At 39.0% G+C, this 27,582-nt stretch overlaps 1 protein-coding gene across 1 annotated transcript in view; it reads left to right on the top strand.

Annotated features, from left to right (window-relative positions):
• The first annotated feature begins 443 nt into the window (after nucleotides 1–443).
• The window catches only part of LOC124281748, a 143,649-nt gene continuing 116,510 nt past the window's right edge, over nucleotides 444–27,582 (top strand). Inside the window, exons 1-8 of the mRNA XM_046717723.1 lie at nucleotides 444–557; nucleotides 7,033–7,078; nucleotides 16,344–16,475; nucleotides 18,011–18,142; nucleotides 18,629–18,760; nucleotides 20,280–20,426; nucleotides 22,093–22,368; nucleotides 23,015–23,164. Of these exons, the coding sequence (XP_046573679.1) occupies nucleotides 501–557; nucleotides 7,033–7,078; nucleotides 16,344–16,475; nucleotides 18,011–18,142; nucleotides 18,629–18,760; nucleotides 20,280–20,426; nucleotides 22,093–22,368; nucleotides 23,015–23,164 (1,072 nt within the window). The 5' untranslated portion in view covers nucleotides 444–500. The remainder of the gene's footprint in view (nucleotides 558–7,032; nucleotides 7,079–16,343; nucleotides 16,476–18,010; nucleotides 18,143–18,628; nucleotides 18,761–20,279; nucleotides 20,427–22,092; nucleotides 22,369–23,014; nucleotides 23,165–27,582) is intronic.

Genomic DNA, 27,582 nt, shown 5'->3' with positions numbered 1-27,582 from the left:
ATGTTTTTGTCAATTGAGAACCACTACCCATCCCCACCCGTAGAATCTAACACTGATTAGAGAAGTTAAAAGTGGCGTTGGTACTAACGGTTGCATACGGTCGTGCGGTCGTTTGCAAGTAGTTGTTAAGCAAACGGGGAGAGAGTGAAACAGCCCTGTCAGTATTATGCCTGGTCATGACGCTTGTTGTGTATGTGATCCTGTCACGTGGCCTGGCTGATAGAATGAGGAAGTGAAATTGCTCGGGTGGCTAACACGGGTGGAGTCAATCTTACACAATCACTCACCAGGGTCGAGGAGCGCCGGTCGGGAGAACTGATACAAACCGACAGTTGATCGTGGATATCAAGGACTGTGTAGTAAACAGAGAAGTGTTACTGATCAGCAACACCCGACAGTCTACGCACAGTGAAGATGAGTGGGTGTGTTAAAAAGACAAATGGAAGTATATGTTCTCGGTGAACCAAGTTTAAGTTGTTAATGCAAATTCATATATCAGCATGGATACCTTCAAGCGCTGTTTGACTGGCATCGTATTCTCCTGCCTCTGTTCAATGGTGAGATATGAAACATATTCATTTTAGGCGTTTATGACTAGATTTCCACTGCAGTCAGTAATGACTTTTTGATTTTAAGTTGAAACGTCACAATAAATTTGATGGAATATTCTTGAGATAAAAGCTTTAGTCCGATGTGCCATCTCAACACAGACACAGTAGCATTTACTTGATTGTTGTAAAAACATTGCCTGTTTAGGATTAACAGATTTAAGCATTAATACATTTCTCCATGTATACTCAATAAGTCGAGGTGAAACAAATCTTAAACAGGGGCGAACCCCCCCCTAATGTAGGATGAATTGACCCAGTTTGGAATTGTGATGAAACAACCAAGGTGAAATGACCCGGGTGAAACGACTTCGGGTGAGACGACCCGGAACCATTTCCACATTACGTGTTCCAAGTCACCATGTGAGGTCTTAATTTAATATCCCAACATGGCTCCCATGAGTGGGCAATACACAAACAACCTGTATGAACAAAAACACATAAGCTTTCTCTTCCCTGGTGTAACCTAAAGCAGCGACAGGCAGGTTATGAAGCAACTGTCAATATTCGTACGTTGGTAACGGATAGATTGGATATATCCCGAAGTAAACATATAGCCTCTACGTAGGAGTAGGATTACGAGAAGAGGTGTATGTTTGTGCTTGATCGTGTTTATATTATTTATTTTTTGGTTACATATATTCTTCTGACGTGTTAGATTTGGATTTAATTGGTGATATTAATCCTCTTAAAAGATCATAGTCGAAAGATTCTCCTTTCTTTTATTTTAAAATATAAATATTTTCATATGACTACTCGTATATATACCACATTATATCTCTGTTATGATGTATCTCTAACAATATATTTTAACAAGTTATATTTGCGACAATAGGCGACGTTTTTGTCATATCCCAAAAAAAGCCAATGAGATTGATTCAAGGAACGTTACGTTATAACGCGATACACTGTGAAATACTGGCAGTTAAATATGGTATTGCAGAAAGGAAAAACAACTCTTTTGAGAGTAAGTGTTGTCTTAACACACATACGTTAAAAATACGTTTCAAATCCGATTTTAGCATTCCCGTTTCAAATGGTAAATTTAAAGTCACATGACAAATGGTTTCTAACATTCACGTCATAACTCGATACATACTGATAACACGATTCATATTTCCTACAACGTTACCTTACCATAGTATGAGCAACTCCAGAAGGTGTGTGTAATTATCTGATGATATTAAACACAATTACACAACGTCCAAATTCATTATTTGGTGCTTTGTATATAAATTAAACCAGTTCGTCCTCTTTTTACCCAAAAGTTGACAGAATATACGCTCCAGTTTTCCATTTAAGGCAAACACACTGAATGTGTTCAGAAGTACACTGTTCATCTCAAACATTGAAAATGATCACATTTTCTAACAATTGATCCACTGCAAAATTGAATATGAAATATATCAGCCACAGACTTTTATACGAGTCTCTAAAATCAGTGATATTATTGCAGAGTGTCTTGGATAAAGTGACGTTTTGTTTCATTTTTTGTATACTCAAAAACTCCTTCATAACGGCTGCACCTGTTTCTTTGGCAATCGGTTATCGTTATGTACAACGTCTTCACAAAATAAGTAGCGGACATAACAGTAACTGTTATCTTGTCAACAATGTAACTGTGACCGACATTGCATCACAGTTAAACTCATGAAGTCATTAGGGCACACACGGTAAAGATATTATATCGAATCTTCTGGAGATATCACTGTATCTCACCAAACAAGTAATTCGCAGATATATAACAAACTACGTTTGCTAACTAAACGAACTGACAGATACAACAAAGTGGGTTCTTTGGCCTGGCCACCTTGTGCATATTGTAGTCGAAATGGATATAACGAACTACAGTTAAAACGAACTGTTTTTCGCCCCTTTGAGTTTGTTATAAGCGTAGTGTACTGTAACTTCAATATGTTTGTGTGTGCGGTAAGATAGCATTGATAACTAACATTGGTATGTTAACACATGTGCTGCCTGATGTCCTACGTTATAGTGATAGGCATAATACAAACAGACGTCAACGCTTGATGTGGTACAAATGTATTTCGTTCAAATTGTTGAATATTATATAGCAGTTGCCTATAATATGTCGCAGAATGACAAATACAATATTTATCGTTGCGTGTAATTGTAAATAGATAACGTATAGGGACGCCGTAGACAGCGCTTTTGGACTTTGTATAGGTTCACGCAAACTTTATGTAGAAACATAGTCACACCATTCACCACCAAGTGGACAGTCTTTACAATCCAGTGTTCGGCGTCATACAACAGATTGTGTAAGAGGAAGGGTGTTGCCGGTCCTGCAAGATATGTTTACACTTTCAGCGAGCAGTGTTGTCATCCATACATTTCTATTTTGCCTTTGACGGACCAATAGAATATATATCGGCAGACATTCGAGAGGCTATTCTCTGGCGTTGACATGTTTAGAAACGTCGCTCCCTGTCAACCGGTGCAGTGCTTTAAACGAAAATGTTTTGTAACAGCAAGGTAATAACGTGTAGAAGCATGCTCATAGCAGATAAACGGCTTACACCCATAAAATCGTATAGCCAGCCTGACGTGACACGAGAGGCGTCATTATCGCGGACTTCAACCTCCGCCTTATATGTCTGCAATACAAAATGATATTTATTGCCAGCATGCACCATGGGAGACAAGTCCATGGTCTAACCTTCAGGTACGAATGCTGTATTCACACGTCGCCTTTATATCAGCAATATAAGTTTTCAACGGTTAAATGTAGATAAAGTAGAAATTTCAAAGTTCAAGTAACTACACTCGATTCAATTAGATCTGTTTTCTATCACAAAAACACACGACATCGAACCCGGATTCATGTACATTTGCCGCTGCTGATCATATTTTAATCCAGTTTAATTTCACGATATTAATGTACGCAATAAGGAATGAAATAATATTGCATAGCTGAAAAACACCCCGGTAATATATCATGGCATTTTACTGATAATAGAAAAATAAATATTTCGTATTTCTGTCTGTCTCAGATTCACCCACTCATTCAAATGACTTGCTACAATCATATGCAGGAATAGCATAGGTACATTGACCATACTGTCACTCTGAAGCAGTGCGCTGGGTCAAGGATGACCAAAACGGCCATGTTGTATGGTGAGGTAAACTGTTGTTTAATGTCGTGTAGAAGATCACTGCACCTCTATAGCTACGTGCATGGACTAGTGTGTGGCAGCTAATGTTTCTCTGGACTGTTACCGGTTTTATAGTGCTAGTCCACGGGGATAGCATGCAGCTTAATACGGAAAACACACTCACTTATTATACTCAGCCCGACCTCATTCTATTAATACTGAGCGTCAGTCAGCGTACCATATCCCAAGATCCTTTGGCATGACAGTGACAGGGCTGCGAACCATCGGCCATGTTCGTTGATCAGGCGTATTGCTTCGGTTCAGTGCTAGCATCTGATAGATGCCCCTTTGAGTGTGGTGCCAAAAGGCTTATTTTTCAGTAAATAACATTACAACCCGACAATCATGACAAAAAGGTTAAAACTTGTGGGGAAATTATTCAATCTGTACAGTTAACCATATATGTTGATGTTACGGATTGACTGATGACGATCGTTTGAGAAGACTGATGACGATTAGTTCCTGAAAGAACCAACAAATGTACGTTTAAATCAATTTAAAATTGTATTTTTCTAAATGCCCATCAAACATCTGATAAGTCTATGGGGTTCGTTTGAAATAGTGTTCGACCGGTTGAGGTCGCGAAAGTCGATTCAATGCAGCGTTGTATTAATTCATTCGAACTTTTCAATCTACTATTGTGATCTAAATACGTGTTTTTTTAAATAAATCATATGGTAGCTTCCCTGTGGGTTGATAGTATTATTGAGAAAAATGCTTTATTTATTTTCAGAGAAGTGTAGTGTGAAGTTGTGCCTTTAAGCACTGACCCTCAGCTATGAAACATCAGACAGATTAGCACATATAGGGACACACCATCAGTTAAGTGCCCCATCCATACTGTTATTACAGTACGCTTGGACAGCTGCACGTAGCCATCGATGTGCAGTCATTTTCTATGCGACATTAAACAACAGTTATGTCCCTTGGAGCGCTCTTTACGAACTCCTTTGGAGACAGAACTCAGTCCTAGACAAAAACAAAACAAAACAAATAAAACATTCGCGCAACTTGTGATTGAAACCAGTTCGGCAAACACCCACAATACCTGGTGCGACAGCTTTCGATGTACGGGGCATTTGTTTACATTCCTAGGGCAAGTGTTCTCTGTTCGGAGGCTGTTCGACTAGAAGTTTCAATTATCGAATTCAGGCAAGTCGTACGGGATAATAAGTCTTTTATTGCACCAATAGGAAGGTAAAGTGTCGAAAATATTGTCGAAAATGTGTACAAATGTGCCTTTAACCAGCTATAGGAATGGTAGAAATTACTAGAAGTTAGCGTGCAGGGGCCAATATGTTCAATGTTTCACAGAAAATGTACCATCCAAATGTTTGACGTTCGATTCAGTCAATTGTTTACTAGGCCATGGAAAAACGTACAGAATAGTTACGATCAATTGACTTGAAATCGTCAGTGGTGAACACAACATCAAAACTGGGATAAAAGCCGCTAGTCATGTGTTACCAACAGCTGCACAACAGCCATCGAATGCCATGACCAGCATTGAGCCTTTCCCCTACTGAACACGTCACGGACATACCTGGGGGTGCGTCAACTCGACGACCACATTGAACTGCGGGAGAGTCATACGTAATATGCTTCCTCAAATAACTGAGATTTGACACTCTTGGCGGTACTCATCCAGAGAGTCAACTCTATCTTATCGTACCTGAAGACATGCCATACTTCACTACCAGTTATAATGTGTCCCATTTTTTATCATCATACACGTTCCTTTTACTCTTATAGCTAAAGCTAATATCTCTGACAGTGGTATAAATATTGGTATTATTTCAAAGGCACTTCAAACTATCCCCTACTTTCTTTGAAGAATCTATACGAACTGAAAGCCAGAAGTGACGCAGATCGATGCTCATGTTGTTGATCACTGGATTGTCTGGTCCACACTCGATTATTTATAGACCGCCACCATATAGCTGGAATATTGCTGAGTGCGGCGTAAAACTAAACTCGCTCACTCACTCACTCACTTCAAACAGTAAAGGTGAACTTTTGTACCTATTTATACTTTTTATGCCTAGGAGAATTGCAGATAAGAATATGAACATTGATACAAAAAAGTCTATTTTCATTCATAGATGTTGCGGTAACATCCCTGATAGCAATCGTCATGGATGTATTAATACATCTCTCTGCTGTGAAAGATTTTCTATTAGAATAGGTTATCAAATCTTTGAAGTTAAGTTTAATATCATACTCACTTTCAGTGTCGAAATAGCTTAAATAGTCACATAACAAGGACTATTATTATCCTCAGTCATTCAGCCGTAAATATTGTCAGTCTTGCTTATTATGAGTGTTTTACTTACATTGAATATTGACGATTGAATACACAATGCCATAAGTGGTCAAATATAACACGTTATATTTGGGACCCAACATAATTACTAGAAGCTGTTCTTTACTGAGAAAGTGTAATCCCAAATGTAACATTTTTCTAGTACTTTTGTTGGGTTGAGTCCGATCCGGGATACGGACTCACACCCTTGGAGTCAAGCACCTAATCGCCAGCACACACAGTCCAGTGGAAGCCGCTGTGACATCAAAACTGACGATAGAGCATCTATCACTAATATTCTCACAATGATCCCACCAGTCATACTGATTAAAAGTCGAACCTCAATATGGAGACCACACACGCTGACTCTAACAACGAGGGGTCTGACACAGCGGTTGGACTAGAATCTGTACTTCACTGAGAAAGTGTAATCCCAAATATGCATGTGTTAAACATATAACATGAGTTACTCTTGACCAATTTCTAAAACATGGCATTGTGTATCCATAACTTTCGGCCGTAGGAGCCGTGCACGTGCCTGTTTACCCTTATCAGAGGCAACACAAAGTCCGTGGTCTAGACTACCAGTTGTCCGACTTCCATTTTTCTTGCAAAAGCCACGATGGCTGAATGAGTTAGACGGCTGACTTTGTGTGCTGGCAATTAGGTTCCTGACTCTGAGTGTGTGGGTTCGAATCCCGGATGGGACTAAACCCAACAGAAGTACTAGAATCTGTTCCTCACTGAGAAAGTGTAATCCCAAATATAACATGTGTTGCATGGAAGGTAGAAGACATCAATGTCCAAATATATCAAAGTAACAAACATACGTCACATACAAAAGTGAAGATTACCACAAGCTGCACATGTTCATTCACGGAGCTAGATTTGATTCACGACTCGTTTCTGCTCATAAAATGACGTCATATTTTTCATCCATTTTCAGATGAGCAATGCTTTCACCCCTTTTTCATATACAACAACATCTTATCGTGAGTATACTTATCTTGTAAAGTATGTAAGTCCCATTTCATTCAACGGATTCTTCATACTATGTGTTTTTAATCGTAGAATATGTGTTATTCCAAAGTATGGCTAATTTTGACTACAATCGCCAATGGCTGAAGAGATGATGTGAATCCAGCTAGGGTCCATGCAGATAGCAAAGGTACTGTCCCTAGTATGGTGATCTACCTTCAGTTGTTAGCGATCTATAGCAACTTTTTTATATTGTATTGTCGTTCATAGATATTTTAGATTTTCATACTAGTTTAACAATTATATCTGTGATATTCTAATTATTATTACTGTCCTTCGCCGACAATTTGTTTTAATAATGATTTATTATGACATAAAAACTTGTTAATAGTCACGATATGGCTGGAATATTGCCGAGGTGATTTAAAATCTTGTAAAACCTTTTTCCTAATACCAGCATCATTTTCGAGTACACATGAGAACACAATTAAACTCTCCGCTTATAATTAAACAGTTTAACAGTGAGTAATCAAGGAAGAATGTCATTTCTGTTTTGACTGTTCCTTTTCTTCGGTTCTGTGATATGTGACTTAAATAGAAGATATCCAAATTAAAGGAGTTTGCGCAGAGCTATTTTCATTCATGCCTCAATGAACCAACACATATACACAATTAATCCTTATACTTAATTCAGACAAAGACAATATGTGTCAGATTGTAACGCTTCGGAACAAATATGCGAGTAAGAGGTCTACTGTTTATATATGGTATAGTCATTAAGCGCCATTGGTTGTCTTAAAACGTAATGCAGGATGGAAGAATACGGAGAAAGTAAGAAATCGAACCCGAAAACATAATATTTGTGGAACTCGGGCTGGTGCAAATAAAAAAGCAATTCCCTCACCTTTAAGCCTAGGATTCCCCGTACTCAGTAGTGGTGAAAGTAGTCCGAAGCGGTGGACGAGATTAATACCACGGGCCACTCGTCTTTACGAGGAATAAAGATTTTTTGAAAATGTTAAAAATATGAGGTGACCCCGACTCGCAATGCTTCACAGTACAATAAATCATGACGAAGCCGGACACTTCGGAGTACCCAATCTGCCTGCTTTGCCGATAGCTATGCTACCATCGCATGCAATCCATTAAACCTTCATGTAAACATAATCCTGGATGACTGGCCTATCGATCACCACTCATGACACCTACCATTTCTTATTGTTTGTTTGTTAAGTCGATTGAAACCCGAGTTTGATCCTCAACTAAACGATATAGTCACAAATGGATGACGATATGTCCCCACAAAATGGGGGGGGGGGGGATCTAAGCAAAAGCCCCTCTTGTTGGGTTGATGCTTGTTGAGGAGTCATTTACAAACAAACTGATGCTTTCTTTTGAGAAGCCATTGCTGGAAAATAAATTCTTACATTTCCACATCAAGCAGTCGATGAAAGGAAAGTTTTAAGTGAAGTCATAAAGAATATGCAGATTTACAAGCGTTGACTAATCAGAGGGCTTGCGTCGACCACACTAACTCAACAAAGCTAAAAACACCATGGAAGGTGTATCGTGTATTCGAACGAAGCGGATTGTTCTGTCTATTCAAAGGGAGAAAAGTCCTTTGAGGAACTGAAGACCGTCATATCCAATTTTGTCTTGCCTCACACATAAATGTCGTTATCTGATTGGCTGAGCGCTCTTCTATTATTTTCAATGTACCCAACCAACATGCGAGTAACATTTTCTATGTACCCCGCTGGGAATGCCGAACTCATTAGTTACTTCGTAGTAGTAATTCTTTATCTCGAATAACATTGAATCACATATGAGTACGGAAATTACCGATGTTTTGCGAATGCAAATCGATGGAAGGGAGATAACTCTAAATTTGTTTTTCTTGTCTGGTACTCCATGCTATAATCCGATACCCGTGCTTTAAACAGTTCAAAATTACCTTTGAGGTGTTCGGTAAGATAAATACGTTGTTCACTGGTCCCTCGGGGCCCATGGATTGATGTACCCTCGATGTGTCTTTGTGTTCACCTCGCCCTTCGTGCTCAGGGAACATAAACAAACATCGAGGGTACATCAGTCCATGTCACCCTCGAGACCAGTGAACAACTTAATAATGTCCAAACGTCATGTGTATGTAACGTATGTCCGTCTCATGAAGAAATGGACTTACTCCGATAATTCTGAAACATCCACTGTGCAAGTCAACTTTGGTGGTGTGTTGCTTCGGACCCAAGAAATCAACTCTCTTATGCCGGACTATATCGTCGTCGTTGCTGTACAAGAACACATTGGTTGAAAACAAACAATATTCAAAGTCTGAAAGATCTGAAATGCTGCAGACGTCTGTCCTAAATATGTGATGATGTAGCCAGGTGCACAAGAGTTTTTGGTGGTAAAGTTATTCTGCAGAACACTCAAAGTGGAGAACACAGTGTGTAAGTCCGTCTGCTAAGGTTTGTATTGCTGTTAAGTTAACTCGCCCAAGTGCCGCCGACATGGATGTGATTGCATGTCGTCTTCCTTCCGCCCTTGATTCTACCTATAGCACGGCTCTTGACGAACTTTGTGACTTATAGATGTTAGTGGTTGTGCGGATTTAGCGTAAAAACATTCTGACAAATTTGATAAAAAATTCAAACATCGAATTGACCATATCTGTATAGCATTTGTACACAGACGAAACTTTCTCGCACGTATATTCTGTACTATCAACTTAATCTAAAAACATTCTAATTGTTGGTGACATGAAGTCACGAACAGGTGTTTTGTGAGACTACTTTACTGTCGTGTATGATATTGTTAACGAATATGTATTACCTGATGAAATATGTGATTTCATTAACGATGCTGAAAAACTGGAATCAGCTGATATCTCGCTTGATATTTAGTCAGGGCAAAGGCAAAGTTAATTCACACGGATATACTTTTCTGGAACCCTTGAAACAAATTTTACTGAACAGCAAAAAAGACGCGAGTCTGGCTTTTTGTCAAGTTTTTAAATAGAAGACAACAAAAATTATGTCTGATCATTTATTCTATGGTAAACACTGTCAATGTAATAGCTGAAAGTTGCTGTTGACTTTGAGTTGCAATAAGTTCAAATTGGTCACAGTCCGTCAAATGGAGATACCCCTGCGAAAAGTGTCAGTTTCTTTAGTAGCGCGTATAGTCACCTTGAGCTTACACACAGGCCGTGCAACGCCGCCTCATTGAGTTAACTAGAGTCTGAAAGAATGCCTGAGGCAAGTGGTATCACTTAAATACCAATCTGTGTTCCAACTGTGCAAGTGTGAGTGACTGTCTACCTGCAGCGATCCTCCGTTCAACTTCGTCCCAGAATGTTCAATGGGAGCCATATCTGGGGAAAGAGACGGCCATGGAAGAACGTAATTGTTGTTCTGTGCCAAATGATCCATCGACAGCCTTGCTGTGTGAGGGCTGTAAACCTCGCTGGCGTTGTTGACGTGTCGAAATTGACTCCACACATGGCCGTCGGCAATGGTTCCAGCAGCCCGAAGACGACGCCTAATCATATCGCTGGACACTGCTCCCCTTGACACATGAACTGAGGTTGCTGTCACTGTTGCTGCTTGAGATCGGTTCCTTAGGTTTATCCGGGTTACTCATCTATCTTGCACATGAGTTGTTACTCGTGGCCGTCCGGTACGGGGACGATCGGCAGCCATCCCGGTTTGCTGATGACGTTGAGCAAGTCGTGTAATGGTGGTAAGATGACAGCCAAATTGTCCAGCTACAGCGGTTGCAGAGCTATCTCCGTGCAACTTTCCAATGGCCACTCCCCTCTGCTCAGTCATTGTCTAGGCATCGTGTACACCTCCTAGCGTAAATACTGAACTGGTTTTTCTATACACAAACCTTTATAAAGTATATATCAGAGTGAAATGCACGCTTTCCATCCAGAACCGTCGATGCACGTGCTAAAATTATGGTTTTGCTGAACTGTGCGTGTGTTTGTGCGAATGTTTCGTATGGACGTCAAAACAGATGGCATCATCTCATCTGGGATCATTACGTCACTTTACCATGAGTGAGTAAGTGAGTTTGGTTTTACGCTGCTTTGAGCAATAATCCAGCAATATCACGGCGGGGGACACTTTACCATGAACGTTCCATGAACATGAATGCTTACTTTTATGAGATTTATTTTTTTCGAAACTTGCGTTTCTTTTGTTGTTCAGTATATATGTAAAACTATTTAACTTTTTAGACACCGCGAATTTCCCAGAAAGCTGATTAAATGGAGTAATAATGTCAATCCACAAACAAAATGGTGATCCAAATAAACCAGAAAACTATAGATCTGTTACAATCGGCTCACAAAATTACTAAACACTAATACGCGAATTTGGGGGAAATGGTATAAAAAATCTACTATTTTCACCGTAACTTAACTTGTTAAATTATCCAATGCTCCATTTTTCGAAATGGCCTCCATATGGACTACATCAGTAAAATAAGTTTGAGATGATCCCATAATCAAGCATTGTTTTGTCATTTCTTTGCAGATTTTAGCCAATTTTCATTTTTTTTATGGGGGGGGGGGAGTGGAGAAAAGCAAAACAAATTCCAAAAATGTTATCTTAACTCAATTCTAAATCCTAATAATATATGCATCAAGAATATTGTGAGAACAGATGAAAATTTATTTGAAGAAGTATATCATTAGATTTAATTACATGTATAATATATGAGCTTGGTTGGCTATGTATTACCTATAAAAACATGTCAAAATCAATGCAACCATGTTTGATTTCAACATCAGTGTCAAAGTAGCAATATCATCAATCTGTGGCAGGTTACTCAATCATGTCTTGAGTGTAATTGTATCTAGCTTGACTGAATCAGAAAATCAATTACAGTCTCCTCCACATTTGCGCATTCAAGAGCTTTACGCATTTGGACCGGTTTGAACATTTTTCACACATGCATTTCAGCAATTCCTGGCAGCTCTTTCATGCCTTCGGTAGAGTTGACCGAACACCTCAATGTTAATTTTGAACTGTTTGAAGCAATGGTATTAGTTCATTATAAGGAGTACCAGAGTTTGGCAATTATTCAATGCCAACAACGACAGGCGAGAAGAAAAACACATTTAGAGTTATCTCCCTTCCATCGATTTGCATCAGTAATTTCAATACATCATATGTGACTCAATTAATCGAGTTAAAGAATTACTCACACGAAGTACCAAATGAAGTCCCACAGTTCGGAATTCCCATTGGGTAACATAGGAAATGTTACTCGCTTGTAAGCAGGGTACATTGGAAATAGAAGAGTGCTCAACCAATCAGAAAAGGACATTAATGTGCGGGGTAAGATAAATCTATATATTGATGTGACTCTCTTCATAGAACACTGACCGCCTCCGTGGTGTAGTGGTTAGAGCGTCCGCCCGGAGAGCCAAAGGTCGCTGGTTCGATCCCCGGCCGCGTCATACCAAAAGTCATTAAAATACATGTATGGGACTTGTTGGTTCCTGCCTGGCGCTCGGCATTAATCACTGTACCTAAGGTGACGCTGGTAACGCACGTTATACCAGCGCACACAAAAAAGTTGCTCATACTGTTAACAGCAGTACACATCTGTGTAAAAGAAACGAACTGATATTTGTATCTCCTTTGTATTGAAACATAACTCGACAATTTCTCTTTACCGACTAAAGCAACACAGTGTGCGTTACCAGCATCATTCATAGCACGTTACCAACATCCAGACTTTGAGTTACCGACATCGTCGTGCGATTTTTAAAATCCTTATTCTTCAACACATAGACATTAATAAGCAAATTCAGTGCATTCAATGCATTCACACCATCAAAGTTTATCAGTGTGCTAAATAATGTTGATTGTATACACGTGGAAGACTGCTAATTCGAGGGGAATAATCGCCAAGCGATCTTACCTGCCGCCATGTTGGGATGCTGGTAACGTGCGTTACCAGCATCACCTTAGGTACAGTGATTAATGGGTACAAGCATTAGTCGGCTCGGAGAAATGTTTCTGAAAGGGGCATTCATGCTTAACTGCAGCGTGGTATCTCATTGAGCTAGCACTATAAAACCAGCTTAAGTCTGGGCTAGTACAAGTAGCCACACATATACACGCATTCACTACGTCATATGAGCGAAATATTCTTAAGCTCGACGTTAAACCCAATTTCATCTCATCCCATCTCATGTGGAATAAGAAATTTCGAGTAACAGCAGTATGTTATACTTAACTGGATAAATTCACACAATTAACTGCAAAATATTAAGCAAACCGAAACATGAGTCTCATTTACCAAATCAGACAATGACCTACTTTTCAGTCGATACGAATTTTCTCGTGTGAAGTGAAACGAGACACTACAAACAACTATGGTTACACTGCATTTCAATTTATGGTTTCATAAAAAATTGGTATTTACAAAGTAATTTTAATTTTGAAGTTTAAAAAATTCGTATGTCTATATTTTATGTCGAGGTTTACGCAGCATGTCGTTAACTAAGACGTCAAATGCTGCCCCTGTTTGATGAGGCCATACAATGATTCACAATTCATCTGGCTCACAGGTTACACCTGCTATGTGTTTTTGCGCTTATTAAATGTATTTTTGTAACGTACAATGTGATTGATATAACATCAAGTCTGTACCAGATCGCCAAACGTTTCTAGCGTCCGAGCCTCGTCTTGAGACGTTATCTACATCATGCCAACAGTCATGACGTACTGGTTGTAAACGTATAGACAAACATATTGGTTGTTGCATCAATGGAATTGATACCAAACTGTCACATAAACAGGCTCCCAGGAGAACGATTTTTCACTTGACCATTATGTCCACTGACATCCCATTACTGTGTAAACCTATTAATATAACTAGGATGTTCCTGCTGAGTGTAGTATAGAAACGTATGATGCTTCAAAACACTACTAGGATGGTCCAGCGGAGTGTAGTATAGAAACGTATGATGCTTCAAAACACTACTAGGATGTTCCTGCTGAGTGTGGTATAGAAACGTATGATGCTTCAAAACACTACTACGATGGTCCAGCGGAGTGTAGTATAGAAACGTATGATGTTTCTAAACACTACTAGGATGTTCCTGCTGAGTGTAGTATAGAAACGTATGATGTTTCAAAACACTACTAGGATGTACCTGTTGAGTGTGGTATAGAAACGTATAATGTTTCCAGACACTACTAGGATGTTCCTGCTGAGTGTAGTATAGAAACGTATGATGTTTCAAAACACTACTAGGATGTACCTGTTGAGTGTGGTATAGAAACGTATGATGCTTCAAAACACTACTAGGATGTACCTGTTGAGTGTGGTATAGAAACGTATGATGTTTCAAAACACTACTAGGATGTACCTGTTGAGTGTGGTATAGAAACGTATGATGTTTCAAAACACTACTAGGATGTACCTGTTGAGTGTGGTATAGAAACGTATGATGCTTTCAAAACACTACTAGGATGTACCTGTTGAGTGTGGTATAGAAACGTATGATGTTTCAAAACACTACTAGGATGTACCTGTTGAGTGTGGTATAGAAACGTATGATGTTTCAAAACACTACTAGGATGTACCTGTTGAGTGTGGTATAGAAACGTATGATGTTTCAAAACACTACTAGGATGTTCCTGCTGAGTGTAGTATAGAAACGTATGATGTTTCAAAACACTACTAGGATGTTCCTGCTGAGTGTAGTATAGAAACGTATGATGTTTCAAAACACTACTAGGATGTACCTGTTGAGTGTGGTATAGAAACGTATGATGTTTCAAAACACTACTAGGATGTTCCTGCTGAGTGTAGTATAGAAACGTATGATGTTTCAAAACACTACTAGGATGTTCCTGCTGAGTGTAGTAAAGAAACGTATGATGTTTCAAAACACTACTAGGATGTTCCTGCTGAGTGTAGTAAAGAAACGTATGATGTTTCAAAACACTACTAGGATGTTCCTGCTGAGTGTAGTATAGAAACGCATGATGCTTCAAAACACTACTAGGATGTTCCTGCTGAGTGTAGTATAGAAACGCATGATGCTTCAAAATACGACTACAGATACCGATGAAAACTAGCACACACCTTCTAAAATATTCAACACATGTTTATATGTGATAAGATAAGTTCCGAACCCACAAAACTCTGATTGATATTCATTGATATTCTCACCCTAATGTGTTTGTTTACCAATAAGCCTTCTGTTGTGAGGATACTTCCGCCAAAAATAAAAACTCCATATTGGAATGATCGTCTTTTATGGTTTCTTTTACGAATCATCCTCAAGCATTGCAATTGCCTTGCCAAAAACGTCAAAATCTATGTGAGAACATGTGAGAAGACAACGACAGGACTTCACCGACTTTGTCATACTTTTTAATAATATTTGTCTGGAAAGACTGAATATACATTATACTGAATATATTTTGTGCACATGTGAACATATAAAACTAGGTTTTAACTGTGCGAGTAAAAAAGTAAAAGTCACCTCGGCAACATATCAGCCACAGTGTGAGCAACGAAAGAAGGACATATATACTGTGAAGTACATAAGGCTGTCATGATATGCATGAGAATAATAAACATGATTTATATACTATACACATGTTCAAGTTCAAATTTGGAATACGATCTAACTTTGACAACATTAAACAGTGTAATGCCATCAATGCAATTTGTATTTTATAGGGCATGTGTATGTGCTGACTCCAGATTTTCTGCCATTAACCATAGATACTAGCTATTTATTTAGCTTAAAACAACAACTAACCCTTGTTTTTCGTTCCACTTCAGATACGGTATACATTTACCTACTCGCTTAATTTGAGTATTTTGTTTTTTCTTTAAATTTGTGGAATTTATGTTTAGGGCTTTTGTTTTGCGTTTCAGACATTTGTCTAAGAAAACTCTATTTACAAAATATATTACCTTTTCCAGTTCATCTTCTTTTAGTTCTGTGTTGTCTATTATTTGTGTCAGACATTTGTCTCGGAATACTCTATTTACAAAATATGCTACATTTTCCAGTTCATCTTTCCGAAGTAATGACTATATATTCAGAATGAATACACAGCCTTTAGCTCCCTGTGTGAGTTGAAAGTTAAAGTCACCTCGGTAACATATCAGCCGTAGCGTGGCAGCAAAAGGAGCTCGGGGAACATGTAGTGTTAAGTATATCAGTCTGTCATGATATTCATGAGAGTAAAACTAATGATTCATATTGTATTGTATACACATGTTTAATTTCAGAAGTGATTTACGGGGGAAACTGTTATGCCATTACACAGTGTAAAACCACCAATGCAAGTTGTAATTGGTCCGGCATCTGTGAATGTGCTGACACTCACTACTACGACGCAGCCAGCGACACCTGCACTCAAGGTAATGTTTCAGACCTTAGTGATTAGCCTTGGTAACATCCGCCTAACAGTTTCAGTCTCCGACTCTGATCACCTAGACTAACGCTTAGTCTCTCAATATATATACAATATCATGTAATTTTTATTGTAACAAATAAACCCATTTAAATTGAAAAGGGAGACCTGAGACTTGCTTCATTTAGGGCTTTAGCATTGCAGGAAGGGCTTAGGCTGTAGGGAAAATAGTGTGGTTCAGGGACAGGGAGACAGACTACCTTGCTTTCCACCTTACTTGTACAAAGGGTATTTCTTCTATCATCGGTAGCTCCATGCACTTTATCTTTCTTAGCACACAACAAAGTAAATGTTGTATTATTAGATTTGCCTTTATTAGGTTCAAATGTATCATTCAAAGTGGCAATACAGGGTTTTTGATCGGTCACTAGAACGTTCTTCAAAACGACCTAACTGTTCGTCAAGTAAACTGTATAATCAAGCACAAAACAACTACGGATTACTGAAGGGCAATAACGATAGAATGTAGGGTTACTTCAGCCTTTCATGGTACATGTTCCTTCAGTACTTTGTATGACAAATCCTTGATTTGGTTCGCATCAACTACAGTGAAGCAATTCTTGACTGCCCTGGTCAGTTTCTGCAGGCCTCTACCCACAGGACATATGTGGAATGTTCTAACACCTACAACATAATTAGGAAGATTCGGTAACGCTAGTTCAGTTGGGGCAGTCTTTGGCGGACAGGTGCCTCAATGCTGTTTTCCATAATCTCAACCACCCCATCATCGCATGTATCAACGCCGATAGTGGCTTCAACCAAAATGGACAACGTTAAATGTGTTGTTACATCACCCTCTCCCTCGTGATACCAAGCGTGGGTTTTTGTTTTGATGATAGTTTTAGTAGATAAAGGGGTACGACTACAGAATAGCGGATACTTTCCGCCATCATTGAAAGCAGGCGAGTTTACTTAGGGTTAGGGTTAGGGTTAGGGTAAGGTTTAGGGTTAGGGCTAGGGTTAGGGTAAGGTTTAGGGTTAGCGTTAGGGTGAGGGTGACATGACACTAAACAATATGGCTGGTATGTATCCGGTGGGTGTACCGATAAAGGAACTAGTAAATGACCAAAGAATACTTGAATTGCACCCTGTATGGCTCTACTGCAACTAGATGTATATTCATTATTATTTATGCAGTTAATAGTGAGTGGTATGTCTTTGGTATCTAGTAATACATCACCCAGTTAGACTTCACTCCAGATGTTATGCCAGTCATCATAGATACTAGTTATTCAATACTTGCAAATGATTTTAGTCAGCTAAGACAACAACGAACCCATGTTTGTCGTTTCACTCTGGAAACCATTCATTTTCCTACTCACCTAACTGGAGAATTTTAGTTTCTTTTGTTTTCTGGGGTTTAGGTTTTTAGTTTCATATTTGAGACATTTGTCTCGGAATACTCTATATCAGCCTGTCATGATATTCATGAGAGTAAAAACAATGATTCATATTGTATTGTATACACATGTTTAATTTCAGAAGTGATTTACGGAGGAAACTGTTATACCATTACACAGTGTAATACCACCAATGCAATTTGTAATGGATTCGGCATCTGTGCATGTGCTGACACTCACTACTACGACGCAGCCAGTGGCACCTGCACTCAAGGTAATGTTTCATCGCATGTATGTACGCCGATAGTGGCTTCAACCAAAATGGACAACGTTAAATGAGTTGTTACATCACCCTCTCCCTCGTGATACCAAGCGTGGGTTTTTGTTCTTAGCACACAACATAGTAAATGTTCTATTATTAGATTTGCCACTTAACTGGAGTATTTTTGTTTCTTTTGTTTTCTGGGGTTTAGGTTTTTAGTTTCATATTGAGACATTTGTCTCGGAATACTCTATTTACAAACTATGCTACATTTTCCAGTTCATCTTTAACAAGTAATGACTAAATATGTAGAATGAATATATAGCCTATTAGCTCTCTGTGTGTGTTGAAAGTTTGTCACCTCGACAACTTATCAGCCATAGTTAGAGCAACAAAAAGAAGGAGATATATACTTTGAAATAAATCAGCCTGGCATGATATTCAGAGCAAATGCAAAACGTAATGTATATTGTATTGTATACGCATGTTTAATTTCAGAAGTGGAATACGGAGCTAGCTGTGATACCATGACACAGTGTAATACCACCAATGCAGTGTGTAATGGATCCGGCATCTGTGCATGTGATTACACTCACTACTACGACGCAGCCAACGACACCTGCACTCAGAGTAATGTTTCAGACCTTAGAGTTTAGCCTCCTCAAACTAGATTTGATAACGCCTGCGTTCAAATTCTAGTCCGTAACTTAAAATTCAACTGGTAGTGCCTCTAGAATCTTCTTTTATTAAATATAGTCGATTTTCAAGTGAGAGCACACCAATAATTATCTTGACAGAATGTAGCTATTCAAAATCAAGTGAGCTGACCTATGGACAATTTTGTACATGTTTCCAACAAAGAACGTTACTCCTTACCATTCCTACCGTGCTTTTCCCTTCTATCCTCTGTACCTGCCTACCTGTGTATCTAACCCAAACACCCTAAAGTTTGCACTCTTCCCTCCTACAATAACTTGTTTCTGTGTGTGTGTCCTCGTGTTCGGGTTTTTGTGTGTATGTTTCCTACCTATTTGTACTTACTTACATACCTAGCTAGCTATATATAAATCTGTATTTTATACCGTACACTTGTCCTCTAATAATAAGATACATCACGTCACGTGTCAGATATGTTACAGCGATTTGAATTTGCATAATCATACTCCTCATAAATAGATTAAGCAACAAGTATTTTCAGTGTAATATTTTTATCAATCTCGAAAGCGATTTTTGACGACATGTTACTGAAAGGTAAACCTCCCCTGGCACAACAAGCAGGTCCTTACTTCATTTTTATGGATGATAATGCCGTCCACATCAAGAAAGAGTTGTTAATGATGTTGTTTAGATCAACAACATGATACATATGGACTGGCTTGCATGGTCGCCTGATCTTAATCCCATTGAACATGCTTGGGACATTATTGGAAGTGTTTACGGTCTCCATATTCGCCCCCAGACTCTGGATGAATTTGAGCAGTCGTTAAGGAGAGAATGGCAGAACATTCCACAACAGAAACTCGACAGACTCATTTGGTCAATGTCAAGACGTGTAGAAGCTTTCATTCGTGCCCATGGTGGTCATACGCGTTACTGAACACGGCTTCACTGTCCAAAACTGACTTGTACTTTACTGTTAACATTTTTCTCCATCAATGCAGCACATTTTGCACGACTGTTTCACGGGTACATGAGTTTGATGATTTGTAAGTATATTATTGCACACTAACATTTCATATCAGTTTGTTTATCATGTGTACATACGTTTCACCTTTATCAATGATTTGCAATTTCAATAAATGAAAATGAGACCAAAAAATATGTTGCTTAACTTTTTGTGAGGAGTATATATAATTGAACTGGGTCTCGTACATTAATGGGAAGATTACATTTTAATCAAACATGTTTCACGACATACACGACTTATTTGAAAAAAAATATTTGTTTCAAACAAAGAACTGTTCAATATATATTCAAGATAATTTTCATATTCTAACATTAGAATTTCTGCAATCCTATGTCGCATGTACAATCGAATTCTGGTTTATTATGATTTGATATTTTTTAGTTTAATACTGTCTGTTGTTTGTGTCATGGATTTTGCTGACAAGTCACACCTGTATGTGCTGTATGTAATGGAACATTTCAGAACAAAACTTCGGAGATGTTTGTACTGAGACATCCCAGTGTGACACAACCTCAGACTCCAACATCGTGTGTATACAAGCTGGACCAGACAAGAGGTGCCTCTGTAAGAATGGACGATATAGGCCATATGCAACATTTTGCGCTGCAAGTAGGTATAACAGTTAGGATTTTCCCTTCATATGGTTAACAAAGCCCATACCTTTAGGTACTGGATCCTTTCGATGACACGTGAATGAATTAAAACACTTCTTTGCTGATCTTTTCCCAAAAGTTACTGTCGTTTCAATCTCTCTGTTCTCTTTATTGAGTGTAGACTGAAGGCTTCACCTCTTCCCATGTAAATGTTTAACATACAATCAGCCACCAAATCAGTGCAATATTTGTTGTGAGAATGTTTATGAAAATGACATAGATGAAAGTGATAGGTTCTCGTCAGAAATAGTTCTTAATTTAAACACTGTTCTGTTCTCAAACGAGCATGACGCAGAGGATAATCGGTGGCCATATCTAAAAATAACGCCGAAGTTGTTGTTGCTCTGTGAAAATGTATTCCTGTCAGAAGGAACAGGCATGCTATTGCCATCTGAGTGTATAGGTGTAAAGTCACTTTGTCAGTATTTCAGCCATATTGTGACTATAAATTTTATTCGTAAACTAAATGACCGCCTCCGTGGTATAGTGGTTAGAGCGTCTGCCCGGAGAGCGGAAGGTCGCGGGTTCGATCCCCGACCGCGTCATACCAAAAGACGTTAAAATATGGTACTTGTTGGTCCCTGCCTGGCGCTCGGCATATATGGGTACAACAAGGACTGGTTGGCTCGGAGTCAGTATAATGTGTCTGTGTGAGATATTCATACTTCACTGCGGCATGGTATCTCAGTGGGCTAGCACTATAAAACCTACTTCAGTCAGGGCTAGTACAAGCAGCCGCACATACACACACGCATGCACGTCGTCATATGAGCGAAATATTCTCAAGCACGACAACAAACCCAATTTCACCTCACCTCACCTTGAACTAAATACATTCCGACTACATCAAAGCTGTTGACAAATTTCAGTAAAAAAACCTAGATTACCACAGAATCATTTTAAAACTAGTACGTTAACATGTATCACTGCACAAATACATAAAAAGGCTACAGATCACCAGCAACCAAAGCTAGGTCACCGCACTAGATACTTTCTACGTCTGCTGCCTGCATGGTACTCCAGTTGGATTACACAGGGAAGGAATGGTACCTGCTTGACAACAGTACAAGAAACTGGTTCGAAACGTTGCAATCAAGTTGTTATCCATAAAGTTTATTCAGTATTGTAATCACTTACTAATAAGAATACACATCGTAAACACGTAGCAATCAAATATATGTACTCACTGGAGTACCGTTTAGGAAAATCAAAATTGCGAATTTCGAAGGGTAAATTTTGAGATTTAGTTTCTTTATGATTGGATTCATCAATAATATTTGTAGATAAACACTTCATTTACATGATGTGGTAATTCAATTATGGGGGGTTTGGAACGAACGATAAATTGGCAGTTTCATTGGTGAAGTTTTATCACATGTATGTAAAATCAAGAGTCATTCGCTTGAGCAAGACATCCATTTACGTGAGCATGTATATTTTCAGAAAACCTACTAACCAAAGCATATGTATCTCAAACCAAAGTATATACACGAAATACATATGCCATCACTACTCTAAGGCCCACATTTATATTCCTTGATACACAATACTCAAGATGATGATAATTATCGTCAAATTAGTTTCACACGTTCACTTATCAGTGTTGATATGCATGCTTTCAGCAACTGTTCTAAAACCAGTCATCAGAGCCATACCAACTATAGGAACAGGTAATATTGGCATGAGCTGGACCAGTACCGATGTCACTGGAGGGTACACATCCAGCTATACAGTAACGTGGTCTCCAGGATCTCCAGGATCTGTTGCTACAGCCCAGAAGAGCTACAACATCCAGTCTCTGTCTCCAGGAACAACATACACTGTCACAGTTATATACACCATCACACAGCACGGCAGGAATCAAACGATTACCTCGGAACAAAGGACATTTACAACAAGTAGCTTAGTTTGATGCATTCTAGCAGTTCCAGCTTCTAGATTTATCCCGCAAGGTCACTTCTTGTACTCATAACCTGACATTGATGTGTCATTTTTAGTTAAATCTCAATAGAAAAGCTTCATAATTTACAGAAATTTGTTTGTGACTATTAAGTTGTCAGACGATTATCTCGGATCCAAGGACATTTAAACAAGTAGCTAAGTTAGACAACTTGACTAGAGATTAACTTTATCATTCATCAGAAATACTCAACATCTGACAGTAAAACTATTCTAAGTTGGTACTAAAATCAAACAGGCAGGTGCTTGTAAATGGACGCGGGCTTACGCTATTTTAGCAGTATTCCTTCAATCTTACGGCCGGGGACACCAGAAAAACTAACCCGATGACTGACACAGATATCAGCGGGGTTATATATAAGCTAAGTGTATGGTACTATTATATAAATAATATAACGGAACGTTGAGCTGGTAAATGATTAGTTTCAGGATTAGTGTTCAAAGTGGTGTTGAACGAAACAAATCCACACCTTATATTCATTAGTTTAGTATAGTAACTGTTTAATGTGCGTTAGAGGAAGGTATCACTACTCACTTAATAATTATGTGTCTTACAGTTCTGACCTGTCATCGTGTTACTTTCAGAACAAGTCTTTGGTGGTGTATGCAGTAACCAACCCGTATGTGACACTACAGACCCCAACATTCAGTGCATACAGACTACAGCGTCAAACATGAAGTGCCTCTGTAAAGATGGGATGTATAAGTCATTAGTCTCAGCATTGTGTATGAACAGTAAGTATCTAATTGCCGATTGCTGAGTTCCTACTTTTAGCTGTCAAGATCTATCATATCTGTCTTGATCTTAGGTTCATGTAACTACATGTGCTTTATAAGGTTTTACACACAGAACAGAGATTTGATTACGTAAGTAACCTTGTCAAAAGGGAACGTTCACTGTCCTTGATCCCCGGTCCAGTGGTCAAATTGGCTTAAATCGTTAAAACATGCCGCAAGTAGTCAATTATTTCCTCTGGCCAGTTTGGGACATCTTTTGCTTCACAGGTCTCCCTTTAACTCATGCACCTTTTCCAGGTCTGCTTCGTCAGATGGTTGTTGGTTGTTCTCTGGCGTTGGCGTTTTGCGTTTAAAATTCTATCGGTGACACGTCCACAAGTCAGTTTCAACAAACAATGTTGGTCAGTTGTACAGGATCCCAAGCATGTTCAATGTCCTTACCAGTAACTCATCCCATGTCTGTTGCCTGCGGATCATACGTGAATATGTCTCCATTCAGAAAAAAATCCCGAATTCGCAGCAATTCACTGGGAAAATACTTCGCAAAACCTCTTCCAGAATTCGAAGTTGTGATCATGCTGTTGTCCCTCATTGTCATAACGTTTCTGATGATTGGTGGTCAAATTCTGAGCATATTCTTTTGTTGCTCTGGCGATAACGACGTGTTTGCTGTTATCCATGAGTTTTAGTTTACTTTTACGCCGCACTCAGCAATATTCCAGCTATATGGCGGCTGTTATCCATGTGTAACTAGTAAGTGAGTATGGTTTTACGCCGCTTTTAGCAATATTCAAGCGGGAGTAGCAAAAATGGGCTTTACACTTTGTACTCACGTGGGGAATCAAACCATTGTGACAAGTGAACGGTTTAACCACAAGGCTACCCTACTGCCTCAGCTTCCTATGAAAAACATGCTTACCAATGAAAATTAAACTTAATGAAATGAAGTTTTTGTTGAAGTATTAAATTCTTTGTTTGTATTTGCTGGAAGATTTCAACACTGGTTCATAGCACAATAACCAGTACACATTATTACTTTCCATTATCTTAAAACATATTGGTCCAGCTGTATAGTGGAAAATATGGAATGTCAGTTACCAAAGGTGGCGATCATTACGTTACTGGCAGAATATTTAGGATATATAAGTTCCTAAAATAGGAGAAAAACACTACACTTTATGACAAGTAATCATACTCATGTTGCTATTAGTCAGTGTCAGCAGAATCTATAGTCATGACATAGTGTGTATATGTATATATATATACACTCGCGTTACCTTGATTTGTGGATGTAAGCCATTCGCGGCGGATAACTCTGTCCATGTTCAATGTTCATAATAAATAATAGGTAAGTACATGTTATAAGTAATCTGTTATGGCCAGAGTTTCGATTTGTAGCAGATTTGTTTGTGTTCCGCGGCCATTTGCAAGCATCGTCTATTTCAGTGCACACAAAACGTGACGTCACCTTGATTCGTGGACTACATAAGAGAGCAATGTATGGAAGCCCAGTGTCCAACTTCTTGCGAATAAAGGGTTTTGATCACCAAGCTTTCATCCGGATTTGTAGCAGACGTTGTAATAACAGTTCATAGTTAAAATTCCATATCATTCGTATTTCAAGATTCCAATGAAAATTGTCAATGAACTTTGTACAGTATGTACAGGTAAGTTTATGTCAAAGTTATTCTTCAGATGGAATGCATTGTAAACCATGCCAAGGACAGTAGAACGTGTCATGAGTCCTAAGTACACGCACTGGACAGGAAAATTGTAAGTGGACCCAGTGACCACAGTTATGAAACATGCACTGTCCCCACTTGACAAAGAACAGAGATGTACATCGTGACAATTCAACTGGCTGGAAACGACCACACACACAACACTTTTCCTCGTCTGTTACATGTGAGTCTTCATCGATTTCACTGCTGTATAGCAGGTTAACAGCACCCGATGGTCCCGGTAAACGGTCACTGATGACTTCAGATTTCTTTCGAATAGGTTTACTTGACTTCTGTTCCTTTCTTGGGCGCTTTAATGCTTGATGATGATTTCACGACGCTAGATTTTTTTACACAATCTTTGACTGCACTCTCCACTTCTGGTTCCGTAATTGTTCTACCGCCGACGATCTTGTAAATTGATTTTCTAGGTTTTCGTTTTTTTCTTCTGTAGAACGGGATGATGGTCAGCAAAGAAAGTAGTTTGGTCAGCGTCTGCTTGACATGTACGTGCCGGCATCTCAACCTCAACCTCAACATTGTTTTCTTCTCATCATCATGTGACCCATGAATAAAAGCGGCGGGCTGAAAAACCGACTTGTCAATTACGTCAGGGGACAATGGGTAAATACCACACTTTCTGAACGAAGATGACTTGGTATCAACGCAGCTGTATACGCCTTGCAGGCGACAGAAGCAATATTGCTGTTGACAGTCTGTCCCGACTTGTGGCACAACTTGTGGCATTCAGCGTTTTAGATCTTAGTGAAAGGTCCGAAACACCCAACGTCCATTGGCTGCAAGATGTGACTAGTGTGAGCCGGCAGAACAAATAATACAATATTATGTTCCTTGGCCCAGTCGATCAGTGACGGCAATATGTGTGACTTGTGACCGTCATACAGTAGAAGAAGTGGTCTAGTAAGAAGTGTCTGTCCAAGTAGTCTTGAAATATTACACCATTTGACCATCCAGATTCGGACATCGACCCATTGCTTCCTGGGCGACAACCCTCAAGCAAGTTGCTGTGTATTCTAGCGCCAGCGAATACAAAGAATGGTGGGATAAATGTTCCTATAGCGTTTCCACGACCCAAAAGTGTGACGAGAGAGGATTTTTCTGATGATATCTCGTACGCCACAGAGTCTCTTGAACCAACTATTTTTGGTGCGACATGTGCTTGATTTATTCCTTTTTCATCCACATTATAGATCGCCTCAGGTCTTGATTTAAAATCATACTTTTCAAAACTGGTGCCAAGTTCATCGAAATACTTCGTAACGCATTCCTCAGAACTAGCCTTGGCACGGAGCTCGGTTAGAGATTTTGCATTTCTGATTTTCATCTCTGGCCATCGTCCAAGTAAACCATACAGCCACTTGACGGACAAGGGATGGGCGTGGTCCCATTTCCCCAAATGACAAGCAAAGTCGGAACCCAGTGGGATAACTTCCTTCCTCGTATACCAGGGGCGGTGGGGTAGTCTAGTGGTTAAAGCGTTGGCTCGTCACGCCGAAGACCCGGGTTCGAATCCCCAATTGGGTACAATGAGTGAAGCCCATTTCTGGTGTCCCCCGCCGTGATATTGCTGGAATATTGCTAAAAGCGGCGTAAAACGAAACTCAGTCAGTCAGTCAGTCCTCGTATACCCGTAACCTGACTTGACAGTGTCAATATCAATTTTGCCTTTCACACGGTCTCTGAGTGTTTGTTCCGGTATGGAGAACGTAATTGCCGCTTTATGGACAGCTGTGTGATTATTTGTTACATCTAGGTAGGCATTAGTCAGAGCGGTTGGGGTGTAACTCTTGTAATTGTGCCGTGTTGGTGTCGGCAATCCCTATAACGAGTAAATAAATTGCATAAGAGATGGCCAAAACATTTCCATAGATTTTAAATTTGGACAGCTGTCATCACAGCTGTTTGGTACCGTGATTTCCATTGACATGATAGGTAAACATCAGACGGCCAAACAGTAAGATGTTGGCGCTTATCGTATCTTTGTAATTTGATTTTAGATGGACTTGAATTTTGTATTAGTGATCTCGGATATATTTACAGTAAGCATGACCATAAATGTGACTGTACTTACGTGTAGTGGAGCGATTCTGAACATTTTTTGTCAGCGAAGCGTGTGAGGTGTGCACATCCAAAGTACTGCTATGTAACGTCATACGAGATTTCGGTATCGAGATTTCGCGGAAATAACGAGCATCCACGAATCAAGGTAATCCACGAAATTAGGTAACGCGAGTGTATATATGTACATTTGAGTGTATTTGGTCTTACATGTTGGACAATTGTGACTTGAAAGTGCTGTGTGCTGCTTCATCTTTCACTTACAGCACAGAAGCACCTCGACCCTATTTATGTTAATAAATAAAGTATTTATGCACATGCTTTCTACATTGCATAAAGCCAATTGACTCCATTGATTATATTTATCAAATAGTTCCTAACAAATATAAATATTAATATGTAACAAATAGTTTTAATTTGGAATAGTTACATTAAAAGAATTGAAAATGCAGCATAAAATTTGTATTTAGAAAATAAATGACAAATTAAACTACGAAAATGTTTTAATTAATTGAAAATGGAATTGACAGAGTCAGTGTGGCCAAATATGAAAAGACTATCAATTTGATAACACATGACGATTTAATCAATAGCGGTAGACTAATTGATTGTTTT

Source organism: Haliotis rubra, unplaced genomic scaffold (genome assembly GCF_003918875.1).
Source record: "Haliotis rubra isolate DU_JTF1 unplaced genomic scaffold, ASM391887v1 Scf289, whole genome shotgun sequence".
NCBI classification, from domain to species: Eukaryota; Metazoa; Mollusca; class Gastropoda; order Lepetellida; family Haliotidae; genus Haliotis; species Haliotis rubra.
Note: the sequence above shows the minus strand (reverse complement) of the source record. Positions and strands in the feature narration are given on the sequence as shown.